This window comes from Vidua chalybeata, chromosome Z, assembly GCF_026979565.1.
Source record: "Vidua chalybeata isolate OUT-0048 chromosome Z, bVidCha1 merged haplotype, whole genome shotgun sequence".
Taxonomy (NCBI): domain Eukaryota; kingdom Metazoa; phylum Chordata; class Aves; order Passeriformes; family Viduidae; genus Vidua; species Vidua chalybeata.
The window spans coordinates 64,417,273-64,437,210 of NC_071570.1; the positions used below are offsets into that span (position 1 = coordinate 64,417,273).

Sequence of the window (19,938 nt, forward strand, 5' to 3'; positions counted from 1 at the left end):
ACCAGAGTAATTTGAATCACTGATTCTTAAGGGCACACTAACATTGATCCCATGGTTAATGCTTGTCTAAACTAAAGTCTGAATCAAGGCCTAAACTCAAATCATAGCCTGAATCAAGGCCTAAACTCAAAGCTTAGCTCCATGCTTATAGATGGTACAAGTCAGAACTGGGAGAAATTCTGAATTTCATGACTCTATATTTTCTTATCGCCAGTCCTTCATTAACTCCAGAGCGCAATTTGTAACAAATTATAAAGCTTAACCAGAACCAAAGGCAGCAATTGATTATTTTAGAAAGAACAATAACATGAGTGCTGGGGAATGATGCCCTTGTCACTCTTGCTCCAAGTATGACACAAGAACAGACAAGAGACCAAATTGCAAGAGGAGAAAAAGAAGCTTTAATACAAAGGATTCTCCAGGTTATATAGACTGATACGATACATTCTACTTGATTGGCTAATTAATAAAGACATCTTTCTTGCACACTGTCCTTGAGAGGAACAGAAAAACAAAGTGGAAAAACACCACCTGCAGATTGTTTATACTAAGAAGTTATCACATTCCTACAACTCCCTAAAAATTCTCACAAGCCACTGTGAGAAATGATTGCTGTTTCTGTCTCCCTGACCAGGCTGGCATCCACACGCCCTCTCTCTACAAATGACTGTGTATTGGCTATTTTACCACACTTAACAGAAGACGCATAACTTGTAATGCTCTCACCTACAGATTGTGCATTAAGGCAAGAAATTACATATAAAATAGAAATACACCACCAATTTGATAAAACCTAGTATCCTCCTCCTTGTTTTAAACTCCACTTATGATACTATTATTAAGGTGACTTCTCTGCTATTTCAAGCACATTCTGGAATTAAAATTTAGGTGGGATAATTGCTTGTGCTGAAGATGAATCCTGGTTTTCTGCAAACAGCATAAAAATTTAGAGAAGGAGGAGCATCCAACATTCAGGATCATCACTCAGACTGATCCAGTTACAGCTTGAAGTATTTAGCCATTAGCCACAAAACACACTGTAGATAAGCTCATAAAATTTAAACCTTCAACTATGCAACATCTGCAAAGCATCTGTTGCCCATTATATAGTAGAGTTTTTCAGGAGAAACCTCATATGGGTGGAACTTATGCCCTTTAAAATGCTAGATTTGAGTTGAGAGAGACAAAATTTAAAGAGAGCTATATTCTAAATAGAGCAGTATGCCCATCTTGTCCATTAAATAATTGGATGAGCTGGTATTTCTTTCTTCATTGTACAGTCTAAGGCATTACAAATGCAAAGAGGATGAAGATACAATTTTTTTTTCCCAAAGGCGGAACATTGAATTATTTTTTGTTTACATTTGCCATTTTCATAATATAAAAGAATTGCTTTTCTCTGGGGCCTCTTCCAAATCTCTGTTTTACTGACTTTATTTATATATCCTACAACCTAATCATCTTATTAATTATTTCCCTTTTCAGAAAAGGTATGTATGAGTAAAGTGCTTTCCAGATTTTGAGAGAGAGATTTTCTCCATTCACAGTTTATCCAACCTGCAAAATTAGTACAATAGAGTAACACATACTCCTGCAGATTAGAGATCAAAATAGATGTCCAAAGCTAATTGCAAAGTCATGTTCCTGTGTTCATACATTTGACTAGGATTAAAATTATTCCCTTTCAGTGCTTTTATTTGTTGATAAGATGCTTCAGAGTCTCAGCAGACCTGTAGATAGCCATAAAAAAGTCAAAGCAAAGTACTGGAAGAGCCACTGAGAACTGTGTTACTTAGAATTCAATCTCTTGTGATGTTGAAAACTAGAGATTTCATAAGTTTGAGGCCAGGGAAGAATTTTCTCCCATGCCCAAACAGAAGGAAAACAGTGCCACATATATTGCCTGGAATGGCAAGGGTATATCTCATTTAATGAGTTCTTTGTTGCTAAGAGCCATCAAGTATTGCTCTGTTTGTTCTGTTCTCCTCCCCAGTACGGTATCTGAAACATGTCTAGTTAACTAAAAATATGGACTTCACAGGGGAGTTTTTGGTGAAAAACTGTTCTTGGAGGATCAGTCTGTTGATCCAACCTGAAATGCTAAAGAATGCCAATCTGATTACATCTTGAAATTATAGTTTAGATCTTATATCTATAGTTTGGGCTTTTCCTGCTAAATATTGTAACAAGATTGTTCATAGAGCTGAAGGTCTTCAATCTTTCTGTTTTGGAAATCTTGAGAAAAATATTCTTGAAGTGTTAAAAATATGTTGACACTACTTAAGAACTGCTCATGATCTTCATGTCCCAATAGTAAGGGGCATGGAAATTAATCCAAACCACATTCCTTAGATATGGCTGGAAAACAACCCTATTTAGAGACTCTTTTCCATACAACTATTTATTTTTCATAACAATTTTTTCTCACTTAAGAGTTCTAGATGGCTCAGCTCTTTCCTTTGCACATCAAACACTCAAGGTGTATTTAGGATATTTTTACAAGACTTGAATCTTGATGATATTTTATTTGCATCAGCTATTTGCACTGTCTCCTTCCTAATCTCTTGATCTGTGCTTGCAGAATATTTAACATAAAGTAGAACTGTGTAGCTGATTCACATGGGAGGAATGTTTTTTGAGTAAATCTTACCACTACAAATGCATTGTGATCATGCTATCTGCATAGCTCAATACAAATAAACCATCATGAAATTTTCTCACTTTGAAATTGCTTCATTCAGTTTTTCAAAATGTGTTCTTCATAGGGGAGTTATCTAAATAGTTATTTTAAAGCTGAAATCCTTAAAGTGAACTTCCAAAAGCTAAATTACAAAGCACAAGCAAAAGAGCCATTATCAGTATTTGATATTAACATTTTAATTGCTGTTGTCTGCAGACAATGGAAACCATTGATGGTGGGAAGCTCTTTTCCACGGCCTATCTAATGGATTTGGGTGCCTGTATCAAAACTTTACGCTACTGTGCAGGCTGGGCTGATAAAATCCATGGGCGTACTGTTCCAATGGGTGAGTAGCTCCAAGATAACAAAACTACAGAACTGAGGCCAACACAAGCTGTAAATAACTGACTTTTATCTAAAAGTTGTGCAACACAGAAAATATCTCCAATGGAAAATATTTTCAAAAGTTTTTAAGATAGGTTATTAAAGGGTTGTCATAGTTCTTGGTTTAAATATTTAGTGTAGGTCTTCACATTTCTTTCTTGTTCTATACACTACTAATAAGTATTGTTTATGAACCAAAAAAATTTAACCTGTATGTACATCTAAGAAATCCGGTAGGCTACTTTTGCATAGCAATGTATAGTTTATACAAGGCTACAGTAGTGAGACCTGGGTGTCTACATATTTAAGCAAAGATTAGCACAAAGCAGTAATATTTATTTCAGTGATTGAATAATGTATTAGGAAAAGTACTACAAGATAGGAATGAGGAAACAGCATTTGCTAAAATTTCATTCCATTCCCTTTCCCATTTAGCAGCTCTATGAAAACATTTTCTCTCTAGCTACCTTCTCTCAGCAAGACAAAGAAAAGAATGGCAATAAAGAAGGAATTAAGGAAAAGGTAATAAAGAAGGAATTAAGGAAAACTAGAGTGATAAATACTTCCAACTTTTTTGCCTCCTGTAGACCTCTATACTTGGTTTAATGGAACACATATTTATATGAATCAAAGAGAATTTTATATTTATTGGATTTGATTTAAGCTAAGATCTAATATGAAAAAATGTCTGATATGTACCTAGGATTTAAGAGAGAAGTTTTTAATAGAAAAAAAAAAAAGGTGATAAAAGAAAAAAGAAATGAGGAATGCTTATTGGTGTGCTGTGCATACCAAATTGAGAAGCAGGGTTGTCACTGCAAAAAGACAGACAGACTGGAAAAATCAAACCTTGGAGCTATGAAGAAAGTAGACATTGAATCCAGATGTACTTTATGGCTTTTTGCATAGTTAAGATTTTAAAAATATCATTTATAAGTAAAATTATATCCAGCTAAGTTTTGTACCCTACTTTATAATCTTTGTGATTTAACTGTTTCTCACCAATGCTTTGTCTGAATGCCTAATTTGTTTCTTTTTCCCATAGATGGAAACTTTTTTACATTTACTAGACATGAGCCTATTGGGGTATGTGGCCAAATCATTCCTGTAAGTTGGAACCATTTATGTAAACACAAATGCTCCTTGTTACAAATGGAAATGCATTTGAAATTTTGTCTATGCAAGTGCATTTGTGAAACATTACTAACCAGAAATTTTCAGGTCCTGAAAGATAGAGGCTATCCTGAGTTCTGTAATTCTGATTCATCAGTGTGTGATGAGTCACTTTGGTCCAACTTTGTCCCTCTCCTCCCTGTACAAGGAGAGAAAATAAATCTCAGAAGTTTGACTTACGAAATAATTTGAAAGATGAAATTGTGTTTTGTTGAAACTGAAAGAATTAGAAATAAACATGTAGGAGAGTGTAATATTTAAAGTCTATTATGTTTAAGCCTATAAGCCTATAAACAATAAGCTCTTTAAGACCTAGAATATGTGTTATGCTCTGTGGAGCAGACAGATGGATCTTTGTTTATGGCTAAGACTCATTTACCATGATGGTGGTACAAGTTATAGCTCAAAGAAAGTGTCCAATAAAGCTCCTGTTTGGCACAGCTGATTTCCCAGGTTTGAATTTCCTCTTTTCAACTGAAGTTTCAAAAGACCTACCTCAGTCTGATCATTCAAAACACTTGAGGAGCTCAAGTTCTAAATTTATTTGTGAAGTCTACGTATTTTTGGTGGGTGTCTGTGAAAATAGTTGTATGCAGTCGGCTCTCCTAATCCACCCACCACCTTGCATACGGTAGTTATGAGCAGCCTTACCTGACCTGCTTGACAACTCAACAGATTCTGAAAAAGCCATCTTGTCTATAAGGTCTGCTCAGACATGTGGGTCCTGCTCATGTTCCTGACATCTTTAAGTTGATCTTGAAAATTTGCCATATGAAACTGCTAGTTTAGATCCTCTTGTAGGTCAGACACAAGACATTTCAAGTGAAACACTCAGTCAAGCTATGCTAAAGAGCTAGAAACACTAGATGTGGCCATTTAAAATATAATTATCTCCTGGAAGTACAAGTAGCAGTTAGTACAAACACTGACTTCCCTTATAAAATGTTAAGTATTTCTGAGTATATCTTCATTTTCCCTCCATCGAAATACGAACCAACAAACTGGAGTTTTCTATACAAACCAAAACTGTGAAGACTATATGTATGTTGCAAATCACTTTTGATAGCTCACCATTTCCACTTCCTTTAACTTATGCAGTTCCACTTTAACAATGAATATGCAGAAAACCCTGTAATCCTTCACTTTATATTATTTATGCTCCATTATTTTTGGGGCTGTGGTGAGTCTGGAAGGAGACAAGGAGAGGAAAAAAAAAGTGTATGTATATGTATATTCCTCCTAGCCTTTCAGATCAAATAGGTAACTCTTAACTGCCTTTTTCCTCATTTCAAAAAGGTATCTGTTGAGCTGAGGCTCATGGCCTCAATGCAACCCGAACTATAGCAAATATTCTCAAGGGGCAAACATGTTTTCCCTGGTTATGTTGTCCCTCACACTGCAGAACATGGGATCCAAAACATTCAGCTGCTCTTCAGTCTGCCTGAACTGCCCACAACAGACAGATGCCAGTGAAACCTCCAGGGGAGAGGGCAGTGCTAGCATTATGTGTTATTACCTTTTCTCCCTTAGAAAACTGAATTGATGATGGATGTGACCATTCAAGATGGCAAAACTCCCAACTGCACCTCTAATCCAACAACCACCTGTAATATTTTATTAAAGGAGTACACTCATTGTCTCTTGAGCTTTTAACTAAAACCTTGGATCCTCCAGACCTATACATACCAAAAAATCTCCAGTCTTTGTATTACATGGCTTGCCAATTGGTATTTTTTTTTTCTAAACATCTTCTTTCTGAAAGGAGTTCAACAAAAAGTTCAACCACCCAGCTGAAAATTTGCACTATTATAATAGAAAAGGCTTAGGTATTTTGGTGATGTATTAGAAATAGGATACACTTTCTCATCTGTCTTTCAGTGGAACTTCCCAGTGGTTATGTTCATCTGGAAGATTGCCCCTGCCCTTTGTTGTGGAAACACGGTGGTTGTCAAACCAGCAGAACAAACTCCACTCAGTGCCCTTTACATGGGATCCTTAATTAAAGAGGTAAGTCACCAACAACAGAGCTAATTGCCCCTCTCAGAAATGTAAGAGTATACTGCAGCTGAAATGCCACAAAGGTAATATAAGACAGGCTCATTGCATGCCTAGCCTTGCACTGTGGAACTTACCTTGCTGCAAACCAGTGAAGCCAAACCAGGGCAAAAGCATGCACATCTTTCAGCCTAGTACACCCACAAAAAATCCCACAACAGCAATTTAGTAAACTCCATTCTTTAGCAAATATTTTTGTATTACAAAAGCACAGTACTTTTCAGAATCAAAAGCAAGCACTCTGCAAGTGCAGAGTATTTGGAGGTGGGTAGTAATGACTTTATTAGCACAGTTATCACAGAAAAGAACCTGTTTGTACAGTTGTTTTTTTTTTAACTGAACAAAGTTTTCATCCACCTAAGTTTATTATTAACATGGAACTGTAAAATCAAGCTGATGACTGCTGCCAAACCTGTGAATTCTCTTCACACAGAAACTGTGAGAAGACACTTTGTGCTCCTGAACAAGGGGTGGGCCAGTTTCTTCAGTAAGCTAGTATCTCTAAAACTAACAATTGTGCCCAGTGCAGCAAACACCCAAAGAGAACAGTAAAACAGTTTAGCTTTCTTCCCAATAGAATCAACAAATACAATCTAAGATGTTCAAAGGTTGGCACAGATGTCAATAATCACCAGTGCAGTAACCTTGCAGAGTTTTAGTGGAAATGACTTGGCACATTTTATAATTCTTCTTTAAAACAATGATTCAGCAGAGCATACTGACTGGTTGTGTGTTAATATTACACAGAAACTAAATGATTATCTAAATGGAGCCATGTCCTGCTATTGCATCACAAACTAAATGCTATTAGATAATACTGGGGAGGAGGAATAACATTTAAAAATATCAGAGAAATCTTCTCTATTAATTTTTAACAATAAGTGTCTGAAAGTGTATTTCTCTGAAAAAAAGTAACTTTACAGGGAAAGTAACTAAATTCTGTTATGATCTAATGAAATATCTATTGTGATATTCTGATTTCTTGAAAGGAAAGCTCAGAAGTGGGAATGTGATAAGTATCCAGAATATCAAAAGTACATTGGAGGCCAAATCCCTGCCAGTGATCACTTCAATATCTGCTTTAGACTTGTGAAAATATCTGAATATCTAATTTAACTTTCTAGTTCCCAAGTGCCCACTTTAAAAAAAAAAAAAATATATATAGTCACTTCTGGTAACCTTTGCTATCTTGCTCAATAGCACTCACAAGGCTCCCTTACTAATATATAGAGAAGAGCTTCTAAAACAAACATGGAAATTAAATGCTCAAAGAGATATTTCTCTACACAAATTAAGTAAGAAAGTCAATGCTAAGCAAATGGAAAGAACTTCATTGTCTCATCAATTTCAGGGTAAATATTTATCTGGGAAATTAAATTAGCATAGCAAGCATTAACAGACTGTATCTGAGCATGAAACTATATAGAATAGAATAGAAGTTGCTTGAACAAGAGTAACAACCTGGTATCCAAAATGCAGGACATGAGTTTTAGGAGCTCCAAGTCACTACCTGAAATTCACTATTTTCCAAAAAATATGCAGCTGCTGCATGTAATTGCAAAGTCTTATTTAGGGCTATAAAGAGACTTATTGAAGTGATAATGTAGGATATGAATCTATTTGATATTTTAATTCTGTGTTCCACAAGTGTCATTGAGATTGTGCAGCTGCTTCATGAAACAACAAAATTCCATCTACTCTTCGAACGTCCTTGGAGTTTCCTGAAAAGCTGCTGGAAGAAAATAGCTTATTTTGCTGTGAATGGAACATATCTAATACAGGATCTATGGAAAACAATGCATTTGTTTTGAACCATAGGAAAAGCTTATTTTCATAAAAAATGTGCAAGATATTGAAACTATCAAAAGTTATTGAAACTATCAATAGATCAACTTTCAATAGATATTGAAAGTATCAATCGACTTGTTCACGCTTGGTAGCTGATCTGCCTCTTTTTTGATGTAAACTCTCATGTTGCCCACTGTACTTCCAACCTACATCCAGAGTTCCATCATTTTTCTTAACAGAATTTCAGTAGCAGATCATTAATTAAATTCCATCTAGCATGGAGATCAACGTACAGAAGTCAGCAGGCACATATGTTGATTCAACAGCTTTAATGAAGCAGATGTGAAAGTAAGCAATATTTCTTTATAGATATGAATGAGAAAATTTTTAAAAATATTTCTTCAGAAATGGCACTGAAAAAAGAACTAAAGTAATATATTCTTTGGGGGAAAAATAAAGAGATAGTTCAATAACATAAAAGATAGGTGAAAGAAAGAGGGTGTAAATAACGTGAGAATTAAACCTTATTGGCCTCTAGGGATGAGAATAAATATATTTATTCTAAGAAATAAAGGGCTAAGAAAAGGTGGCTGGAGAACTGAAAAGGGAAGACCATGCAACACATGCTCTTATAGTTATTACCCTTCTAAAGATTTACAGGAGTCTTTCTTCCAATTCAGGCAGGATTTCCACCTGGAGTAGTGAATATTGTGCCAGGCTTTGGACCCACCGCTGGAGCAGCAATTTCTCACCACATGGATATAGATAAAGTAGCTTTCACAGGCTCTACAGAGGTACTATAATGAATGCAAGAAAATATAAGCAGGAAATGTGCCCCTCTGATTCCCAGCAATGATTTAATGTCTAACTTATTCTGTGTAATTATTTTAACTGTCTTCTTTCTTAAGGCTGCTAGTTTGTTAAACAAAGTCTGTTTAATGATTTATTGGTTACTATTAACTTTAAACATATCTAAACAATGTTTCTATTGCTGGAAAGCCCTTTAAACAAAGGCAGTCCATGAGATACAGTAGGTCCTAGTATACCAAGCATATTTTAAGTCTTACTCCTTTAAACCAAAACTTTTTCATAACATTCTTTTTTTAAGAAGTTCTGTTATCTTTGAGTTTAATAACAATGGGATGACAGGAAGGTACCTAGGAAATCTCATTCTTCAGTCTGCACACATTATGTGAGCCGACAGACTTTTTGGTATTTCAGTGATACTTAGTATCGTCTGGGTGGTCTTAGAATAGTGTTTGAATATGTAGCTTTTTAAAAGGAAGGTCACTCTTAGTTTTCCCTAACCTTCACTCTGAAAAACTGTGAGTGCTATAATTGAATATTTCTCATTACAGGTTATATATAGGATTAAGGATTAGCTATTTCTTTGATACAGTTCATTATATTGTCTGTCTAAATGCATGCTAAATGGAAAAGCTGCTATCTGGTCTCAACTTCTTGGATAGAGACTCCAGAATAAATATCATTGCTTCATGTCAGAGATCAGTACACACTGAGTGCAAGAGCTATGTTTACTTTCAGAAACCTTCAGCTCTACAGTAATGGGAAATGAAAACAACCCAAAACCCTGACATCTGAGAAATATCCCACAGATGTTCCCAATAGACAGTGACAACTACAGTTCCCAGTGCCCAGTGAACCTCCAAAGGCAGATGGACCAGAGGGTCTTTTCTAGAGTTTGGTGACTGTTCTCTTCCAGCAGTGCAATTTAGCAATGAGAAATGATGGCAGGAAGGCTGACAGAGGGAGGAAGTTTGCCTAATGGTTGCTACTCACAGGCAGTTAGATATCACAGACACAAGAGCTACAAGCAGATTTTTCCTTCACAGCTTTTCCAGGGCAATTCACAGTAAGTAGTTCCTTCAGCCATGTAATCAGTAGAAAAAAGCAGGGTATGGATTCTAGCTTGCAGTGTTCATTTTCTCCTCTTCATTCACCAAGAGAGAAATTGAAAAGAGGAAGAGTGTTCTTGCAGCCAGTGTAGGTTTTCTCATAAACTTTGTACATTAAAGAGCCTTCTCATGCATAAAACAAAGGAATTTTAACCTAATGGGAGTAACAGGTGAAGCAGCAACCTGTGCCTGCTTTAGATTAGAGATACGTGCAAGTAAAGTGGTAGTAACCAAAAAAAACACCATATATCTTTGGCAGTTAACATTACAGGGGGAAACTTCTAGAAAACATTTCCAGTTCATAGGGTACAAGTCCCCTGTACCCTGACTCTTTTCAGTTGTTTTATTTTAACTTATTTTTCATTTCATTACTGGGATAGTAGAAATCTCTTAACTGATTTTCACTTTTGAGGAAATTATAAAAGTATTATAGAGGTCATTATGAACTTTTTGACATGAAGCTGTCCTCTTCCTACGTTTTAGGTTGGCAAACTGATTAAAGAAGCAGCAGGAAAGAGCAATCTGAAGAGAGTTACCTTGGAACTTGGAGGAAAAAGTCCTAACATTATATTTGCAGATGCAGATTGTTAGTAGCAATTTTATTATATGAACTAGTATTATTGCAAATCCAATGCAATTTTTCCTTTCTTTGTCAGTAAATTATTTTAACCTTTTCAAAAAAGAAGTAATTTTTAATGTATTCTGGTCATGCCATAATTTTAAGTTAGATTGCCACCAAAATCGATTGCTCCTGAATAGATGTAGAGCTCTGAAAGACTGTTCACTCCTAATGTAATTAATGATCATCCTAATGAAGCATGAAGGAATAATGAAAATAAGATAGAAGGATCTTAAACAAGTTTATTAACTTTCTGTCTGAATACTTTTCTTGATACTCCTGACAGGGCAAATAATATTAAATCCACATTTCCCACAGAATATCTGAATGTATGTTCAGCTAGGTGTACCATGATGCTCTTGAGAAGGGTAGTGTGGACATAAATAAATGGTTGTATATCTGTGTTTTAAAGAGCCATAAAAATAAAAATGCTAGAAAGGAAAATTAGATAGATGACAAAGGTTAGTAATGAATTTATGGTGTGACGATTCAGGTTTATGATCTGACGAACTCTGCATTTCTTTGCAGTGGATGCTGCTGTGGAATTTGCCCATATTGGTCTGTTCTATCATCAGGGACAATGCTGTATAGCAGGATCTAGGATTTTTGTGGAAGAGCCTATTTATGATGAGTTTGTTCGCAGGAGCATTGAAAGAGCAAAGAAGTATACTCTTGGGGATCCTCTGAAGCCTGGTGTACAGCAAGGCCCTCAAGTGAGTGATATTACATGTTTTCAGCCTAATTCTGTCATGACACCACAATTTAATGTCTTTCTAAACCTACTGTTGCAGTAATTTCAAGGCTAAGTACAGTTTTGTAGAGGTTAGTCTGGAATACAAAGAGGAAGAAATCAGAGGGATTGTTGTTTGTGCCAATATCATAGGCTTAAGGTCTCTTTCTCTTTTTATTATCGAAGAGTGAAAATTATTTAAAAAATGAAATGCTTTGAGAAAGCTCCAATGCAAGATCTGTAAAAGTGCAAGTACAATCACCTATGTCATGTTAGAGTTTGCTAACTTTTCATTCGGATAGTGCCACTGTGACTAGCTTGAAGAAATAAGACTTTCAACATCTTTTCCTTTTTCACAGCCCTAGACTTTTATTATGCTGCTCTCAGTTTTAGAATATTGCACAATTAAAATGCAAGAGGTTTTTTTTTTTCTCCTTTTGTTAAAAGATCATACCAACAGCTTTCCCATCAAATGAATGTTAAAATGCAGCATTAAAATCCATTGCTATCACAATGCTGTGAACTCAACACCGTTACAATAGTTCTCATCTAGTCTTATTTCCACATCAGCTTATACTGCAGGACACGGAATAAAAGCATGGGAAAAAGTGCAGTAGTAGAGAGAAAAAAAAAGTAGGAGACAAAACCACTCCCATGCATTTGATAGAGTAACATATTCTTTATTGGTTATCACAGTCATTTTGAGTAATAAAAGACACCCGGTAAATTGGAAAAAATGCACTCCAAGCCACAAAACATTTGAGAAATTTAAAAATATTATTTTGATATCCTGGATTATGTTTTGATACAAGAAAATAAATTCAGCAGCATAAATTTAAAAGTCAAAGGGCAGGAAGATTCAAAAAAGTAAACTCAATTTGTCTAGTGTACAGCTAATATAACAGAAATGCTCTCTCATATTATTGTGACTTTACTGAGTTTGAATTTCATGCTAACAATTTAAATGAGAGATGTAAATACACTCTTACTAAAAAATTAAGTTAAATGTGAAAAAAGCAATAATGAAAATACTTGAATGAGCATAAAGACTCTTTTCTCCTCCAGTCTCATAATTTGTCAAAGCCTTTTTGGACTTCTTTTTATCCTTAGCAACCTTTAGCTGAAGCTTAACTATTTTACAGATTAGAAAAAATTACTCCTTTTAGAACTGGTATGATCCCATTTAATGGAAAATTGTAATTATGGGTATAGCTGCATTTCTTTTATGGTAGTTATGTTAAATATCCCTCTTTGTCATCAGATCCTTGTTATGCTTTCTAGAGTAATTATTTCTAGAAACAAAAAATTATAGCCTGTATCAGGTCTATTCACTGTGGTGTATTGTCACAGAGAAAAAGCCATATTTTTCTCGAGCTCATAGGGACACAGTTTTAGGTTAATAAGCTAGAAGACCAACTGTTATCAGTGTGTGTTGTTTTCATTCCTGAAATTTAATTTAGATTGATAAGGAGCAGTATAAAAAAATCCTGGAGCTAATTGAGAGTGGGAAAAAAGAAGGAGCCAAACTGGAATGTGGAGGAGGTCCATGGGGAGACAAGGGTTACTTCATCCAGCCCACAGTTTTTTCTAATGTTACGGATGATATGCGCATCGCCAAAGAAGAGGTAAATAAATTTTCAGTAGTCTCTCCTCTCTCCGGAAGTCGTCTATTTAAATATCTGTACAAAATATTCATTTAGAAGATCAAGTGACTACATGAAAATTCTCTCATTAAACCTGCTGTTCCATCCTGGTGGTGTTTAAAGTGCTTTTGTTATTTTCTGGTGCCCATTTCACCAGATTGCTCAAGGAGGGAGAGGAGTATGAGGCTGCCCTGCCAGCAAAGGCTCCTGCAGTAGATAAATGCTGGGGTTTAGATTATTTGCATTGCTCCATACTGTCCATGTCTCACATATCAAAGTCACAGTGACCTGTAAACCTTGGAGGCACAATTTATGAATGTTCTACACTGCCTAAGAAGCCACTTAACTTGGTGCTTGTATGCACCAGGTGGCTACTTTGCAATGTTAGAAACTAGTTGGTCTGTGCTTCCCAGAGACATTTTGTTTGTGGCATTTCATTTTGCCCCTGTGGGATTACTTAACTTAGATCAGTTTGCAGATGTGTCTACACTTCATTGAAGTATCTGCTACTGTCCCAAATAAGATGACAATGCTAGAGCACCAGTGACTGTCTGGAAGGAACCAGAGACATTTGGGAATGCTGAGCTGCCATCTGAGCTAGTTGTCTACATAAAGACTCAAAGTCAAGTCATGACCTCTTCGCTGTGTTTTTTTTTTTTTAATGTTTACCTTAATTAATAACTCCTGCAATTGGGCTGCAATTGGTGTCCATTATATTACTTCTTATTAGAAAGCTGATGCAGTCTCCTAAACATACTTACTACATCCGGCAAGAGCCAACAGCCTGAGTTAAAATGAACACCACAGCATTTAGAAATAATTGTGACAGGAAGAGGGCTGTAAAACATGATAGACCTGTATGAGACAGAATTTGGATTGTTTCCACCATACTATGAGTCAAGTAGGAAACAGCACAGTTACAATTTTTTCACAGTTCTGTTAGTTACCCTTTGGCCAGCAGTACCAGAATTGCTCCTCACATTATTTTAAGTGTAATGAACAAAGAAGCTATGAGTAGCCAAGACAGTTTAAATAATATTAAACTTTAAAGATTGTCTGAGTTTTGAAGCTCACAACTTCAATACTGGAGGACTGTTCAGTGGTTTTCTGACCTACGGAAATCAATCCTTAGAACTCTAGCTAGAAACCAGCACTAAAAACTCAGTCAAGTAGAAAGCTCACAGTCTATGGAAATATGATTAGTTAGATGTTGTAATACTCCCTCAGCCTACATAGTCTTGGTGTTCTGTGGTAGGCATGGGTACCTCTGGCTGAGAACTCTGAACAATGGTAGCAGGAAAGCTGAACCTGAAAGACTATTCTCTTACTTGACACTCACATGGAAAGCAGAATTAGTTGTTTAACTTGGAGTACATTCTCAGTTGTGCAGCTACCTGCAGGAATAGAATTCTAATTGCAAATTTAGGTGAATGAAAAATTGAATGTCTTTCTTGACTTTAAAAATGCAGCTTGTCCAGAAAACATGAGTTTGTTGGTAATCAGTAGCACACTGTGACACCATATTAACTATCTTTATAATGGGTGCCTTTTGATCATTGTTTCTTTGTTTCCATTGTTCATTTATTGTTTTAATAGGTAATCTTGACTTCCTTCATATTGCAAAAATCTTTATGCAAATTTATAGTAATTTTTAGAACTTTATTCACTCTTGACTGAATGAATTCAGGAATAAGGTCATCTGACAGAAGTAAACTTAAAAAAATCAATTACTTCAAATAGTAAGTTATTCTAGTTCACTTCATATGTTTACATGTGTTTGATACAGATATTTGGACCTGTTCAACAAATCATGAAGTTTAAAACCATAGATGAAGTTATCAGGAGGGCAAATAATACCACCTATGGCTTAGCAGCAGCAGTTTTTACCAAAGACATTGACAAAGCATTGACATTTGCAGCTGCCCTTCAGGCTGGAACAGTATGGTAAGTAAAGTTTTTTAAATTCTTACTTTAGATCTTTAGGTGTCAATGGCACTAATTGTAAGACATATTCACAGTATTTTGGGTGGTCTTTTTAATATTTATTCCTTGTCATCTTTATAGAGGTAGATCATTGTCTCTTCTGTTTATCTTTCCCACATGTTTCCCTATTTAATGTGTTACTAAATAATTACTTCTTACTAGTCATCATGCCATTTTCCGATAAACTTAGTCAAAAAAAACCCGAAAATTTACTTCCTAAAAAGAGAAAGAAGCAAAAGAAAATGCTGTGAGAGTGCCCTTTACTTCAGGATCTGGGGGTAGCCCAATAGATAATTAATGAGATCATTTTTGGTATTGTGTAAAGAAGTTAATTATCTGAAGTTCAGTGGCCATTAGCCTGGGCAGAGCCTTTCCCATTTCTGTAAAGGGACAGATTGATAAAATGTGATTGAACAAAGAAAGGATATACAAGCTGGGAGAATTACTACAAGGCCAACTATTTCCAGCAATAGAAATGAAGAGGCATCCTAATTGGAGCTGGAAAATAAAAAGCTAAGAAATGAAAGAATGAAAGCTTGGAGGCATAGCAGGGTCTAATGACAATCACTGACAAAGACCTGCACTTCCCTACAGTTATTTCAATGCATCAGAAGGAGAACAACCAATTTTACTTGAATGCAAAACCTGTGTCCAATTTACATTTTATTTGAAAGCACCTGCAACCAGCACAAATTCCTGCCTAAAGCCTGTGATCTAAGAACATATGCTTTCCAAAAATAAGTTAACAGTCTCACCTTCAGATTTGGTATTCTTTATATGGAAGAAAGTTTAGAATAGAAGTGGAATATTTGGGATTTGCTCTTACATGATTGGTGCTCTAGGAATCCTTGGCTATGAACAGAATCTCTTTTGCTGAAACCAGTAGAGTGGCAAGGAGGATAGAATATAAGATATGAAAACAGAAAATATTTGATTTGACAAGGTTGTAAGACAAAAAGAGCTACTCTGCAGCGAAATGGGATGCATATTTTACCAAAATTCTTCATACCTAAAAATTTGCCTGTGAAATTCCTTTCTTAGTTATTATTGTGTCCTTGCTCTCAACCACAAGACTGAGTAAGGTTTAAATGAGAATCAAACAGAACTTCCTAAATATATAGTGAAGCTATCCTGAGTTTATCTATTGGAAGAGTAGATAAACTCTTCTGCTGAACACTTATCTGTGGATAACCTTTTGTAAGAGACCTTATGTACAAATTAGAAATTTGATTGCAATGATCAGAGAAAGATATGACTGTCTCTCGGCTTGAAGACCCTTGCTGAGTTTAAGTACTCTTATAACTGTAGTTGCTTTTGATGCTTCATTTATCTCAAATTCAAACTACATATATTTTTGCAAATATACTTAGATGTTGTTTGTGACTATGACCATAGGCTTTTGGAGGTGATAGAAAACCCCTGATTTTTCGGAAGTGAAAAGAAATTGTTTCGCACTGTCAAAAGTAATTTTTGTGTTCTTCCAGGGTTAATTGCTATAGTGCATTGTCTGCTCAGTGTCCCTTTGGAGGTTTTAAGATGTCAGGAAATGGACGAGAAATGTAAGTAAATACTTTTAAAGCTGTAGATTCACAGGAAATTCAAAATGAAATTCCAAAGCCTGACTTAAAATATGCATAACTAGGATGTCCCATTTGAGATTTTGGCAAATAAGTCTCTAGAGTGCTTAGAAGCATCATGTTGTCAGAGGCAATGCCAAACAGCAATTCCTTTACAAAATAAATAAGAAAATTTCTTAGAGGCACACTTTTTCAATATGACTAATTTGCAGTCTATCATGGTCGCAGTATACTGGTAAGCAAAACTGACCATTGTGTTTATGGTTTACAGTTTTTGCATATATAGAGAAATTCTCATTTTCATTAAGATTAATCTGTGGGTAGTTTGTGCAATCCTCTTTAAATGCTAGGTTTTGAAAACACAAGACTTTCCAAAATCCTTGATTTAAGCAAGATTTTTCAGTTAAAAGCTTTTGAAACTAATATTTTTACAGTATGTGCCAGTCAGGTCAAAAGTTTTGATGAAAATAATCCTCTGTAGTCTTTGGACCTTTGTTTTTCCCAGAATAGAAGCACAGTAGCACATATATATTATAAACTAATCAAATTTTTTCAAACCCCTGAGTTTTAATCCTGTTTCAACTTGCATCATATCCAGTCTTACTTGCATTTTTTGTAAAAAAATGCCATATGTACAAGAACAAACTATTTTTAAAGCAATGAGTAAAAATTAGCATATGTAAGCCTTCTTTTTTTTATTAAAATAAATACATAACACTTCTAATGAACCACAGAATTGACTAAAAAAGATATATATAGGTGAGGCCCTTCAGAGCTTCTCTTTATGTAGTTTCTTCAGAGATAAAGGGTAGTGTTTTCATACTTGCTCATCACTGGGCACAATCTGCTTCTGATGGCAGAGCTTCCACTGACTTCAAAGGAAACAGTCAAGCCAATGTTGCGAGCTTTAGAAACCTGGAAATTGAAACTCTTAAATAATTTAGGCCATTTTTATCAAATACAGCTTTGCCTTTGTTGGGTGCGGGTGCCAATAATTGGGAGATAATCAATTCTGAATTACAGTCTTTTTCAGAAATATTTTTTTGATTTATTTGCTGGATATTACAGACTATCAAAAATGTTCTCTATAACAGTACATTTTAAAGAAATGAATCTTTCATGCTAACAAAGTTTTCAGGTTCAAAGTCACAATTATCAGACCAATAAAAATATTCCCATTATAGGACAAGGAAAAAATCATCACCAGATAGATATCTGTCATGAGAAAATTTGTAAATATGTGACAACCATTTCTAGGAGAAGTGGAAATATGTGTGCAAAACCTACACTGAAAAAAATAGGATGTGGTTGAGTTAAGCCACTGACTTCCTTGATACTAGAATAAAATTATCCATATAATTCTTGGAGTGATAATGCCATTATGAATTAAACTACTGAATGTCATATACTAACAAAATTCCTCTCCAGAAAATGAAGGGAATTAGTAAACATTTTCATCCAGCACAAGTGTCCTGAGCAGAGATTCCTGTTTTGCTTATATATCTATCTAATAAGACAGCATTGAGATCTGTGTAACATTACAGTGTAGCAAACCCTTGTTCCACAGAGCAATCAGTCATATCTAAATAGTTTGAGTACATCAGATGTCAAATAGTTAGGAATACAAACAAGCTTCATCTCATCACTGAAAACATAAAGGTGAAACATGCTCATAACATGCCAAAGATTTCAACTCTTTCACTGTCTCAGTTTTCATCATGGAATAATTTTGTCCCCATCTGCTTGAGATGAAGTTCCTATTCTTTGACTCTGGAGAAAGCTCTTGACATCAGAAGAGCTTTACAAATAACTTGCTGAACATACTTGTGAAGATCTAACATGCTATTGATCTGCTGTACAGAAATCCAGTTTAGAAACACTCTAAATTAAACACCACTCACAGAAATAAAACTACTCTCTCTGCCATTTTTCTCAGGAGACCATTGCTGTAGCTTTTCAAAAGGTTTCCAGCAGCAGTCTAGCTGCACAGCTCTCTTCCAAATATGTCCAGTGTACTTGTTATATATCCAGCCAATTGCACACTACCACTGAAAATCCCATCCAGAAGAAAACTCATATAAAAAGCATTAGCATAAATGTCGCTGTTGAGGTAGGATGAGAACAATGAACTCCAGTTCAGAAGGCGACAAGGAAAACTCTACTTTATTTCAAATTCACTGCTCTATTTATAGAGAACATCGTGCAGACCAATTTCATTGGTCTTAAAGTAAAAACATTTGACACCATTGGTGCTCTGTGAATGATGCATGGTGGCAGAACATATCTATAAACAATGTAAACAACAAGAGAGATAGTGAATTATTTACATTTCTTTGAAACTTTCCCAGGCCCAGCCTGGTTAGAAACCTCTCTGTTTCTCTCTGACTGAACTGAGAATACCCATACATAAATGCTGCTCTTGGTTCTCTTTTATCTAGGGGAGAATATGGACTTCATGAATACACAGAAGTTAAGACTGTCACCATCAAAATCCCTCAAAAGAACTCGTAATGTTGTTTGAGGTGCAGAAATTAATATCTTCAAATTAATCTGAAAAGGCTATCTGAATTCTTAATTGTTTTGTAGTCCAATTGATGTATTAACTTTTCTCCTTTCTGACTGTATAAGAGGTACCTTCTTACATTAACAATATAAGGAGTAGTATAGAAAAACTTAATGTGATTAATTATGAAAAATATCTTTAATGTCTGGTTCACAGCTAGCTAACTCATTTTAAAATTCAAAAACAGAAAGATCTACTTTTGTTTGCAGTTGTAGTTCTCTGTAGTGTTATGAAAATTTTCCTTTTTCAGTATATTTTACAAGTACAGTTTGAATTTATGTGCTTTTGTACGTGTTAGATGTCAAGTTCTCCTTGCATTTGCTTTGTGGCCTTAACAAAAACACTAAAGAGTAGTTACCAGATGTTTCTATGTTTCTCTAGATAAATTTCTCAGACTATTAAAGTTTTTCATCATGCTACATGAATGTAATCTGCATAATGTTAAAAAATATTAAAATTCACCTACAAAACCTAGTACTTCTCCCTTCATTAGTCTTTTCTATTACACCAGTTTACCTATGTAAAATGTATCACAAAGGCACCAGTGGCATGTTCAGGTCATCAGAAATAAACTACATCTGCTATATGGAGGCTAAAGACCCCAATATTTTGCCAGTATTATAACTGGAAAGTAGACAATTTGCAAAGAGCCAGCACTTGGCTGTGGTAAGTGCATAACAAATTTTAATAGACATATGAGCAAGAAACAGTGAAGAGAAAGAAAAGGAGGGGAGGGAAGGCAATCCCCTTTGTGATTTATACCTGCTACATTTCTCCAGTACTCACATACTTTCATGTAACTTGCCTGCTCTCTTCCCTCTTCTTTC

The 19,938-nt window shown here is 35.3% G+C and overlaps 1 protein-coding gene across 1 annotated transcript in view; it reads left to right on the forward strand.

Annotated features, from left to right (window-relative positions):
* The window catches only part of ALDH1A1 (aldehyde dehydrogenase 1 family member A1), a 31,311-nt gene extending 11,744 nt beyond the window's left edge, over nt 1-19,567 (forward strand). Inside the window, exons 4-13 of the mRNA XM_053932451.1 lie at nt 2,897-3,026; nt 4,110-4,171; nt 6,116-6,244; nt 8,761-8,874; nt 10,480-10,582; nt 11,144-11,328; nt 12,806-12,970; nt 14,775-14,932; nt 16,456-16,530; nt 18,987-19,567. Coding sequence (XP_053788426.1) covers nt 2,897-3,026; nt 4,110-4,171; nt 6,116-6,244; nt 8,761-8,874; nt 10,480-10,582; nt 11,144-11,328; nt 12,806-12,970; nt 14,775-14,932; nt 16,456-16,530; nt 18,987-19,059 — 1,194 coding nt within the window. The 3' untranslated portion in view covers nt 19,060-19,567. The remainder of the gene's footprint in view (nt 1-2,896; nt 3,027-4,109; nt 4,172-6,115; nt 6,245-8,760; nt 8,875-10,479; nt 10,583-11,143; nt 11,329-12,805; nt 12,971-14,774; nt 14,933-16,455; nt 16,531-18,986) is intronic.
* The last annotated feature ends 371 nt before the right edge of the window (nt 19,568-19,938 follow it).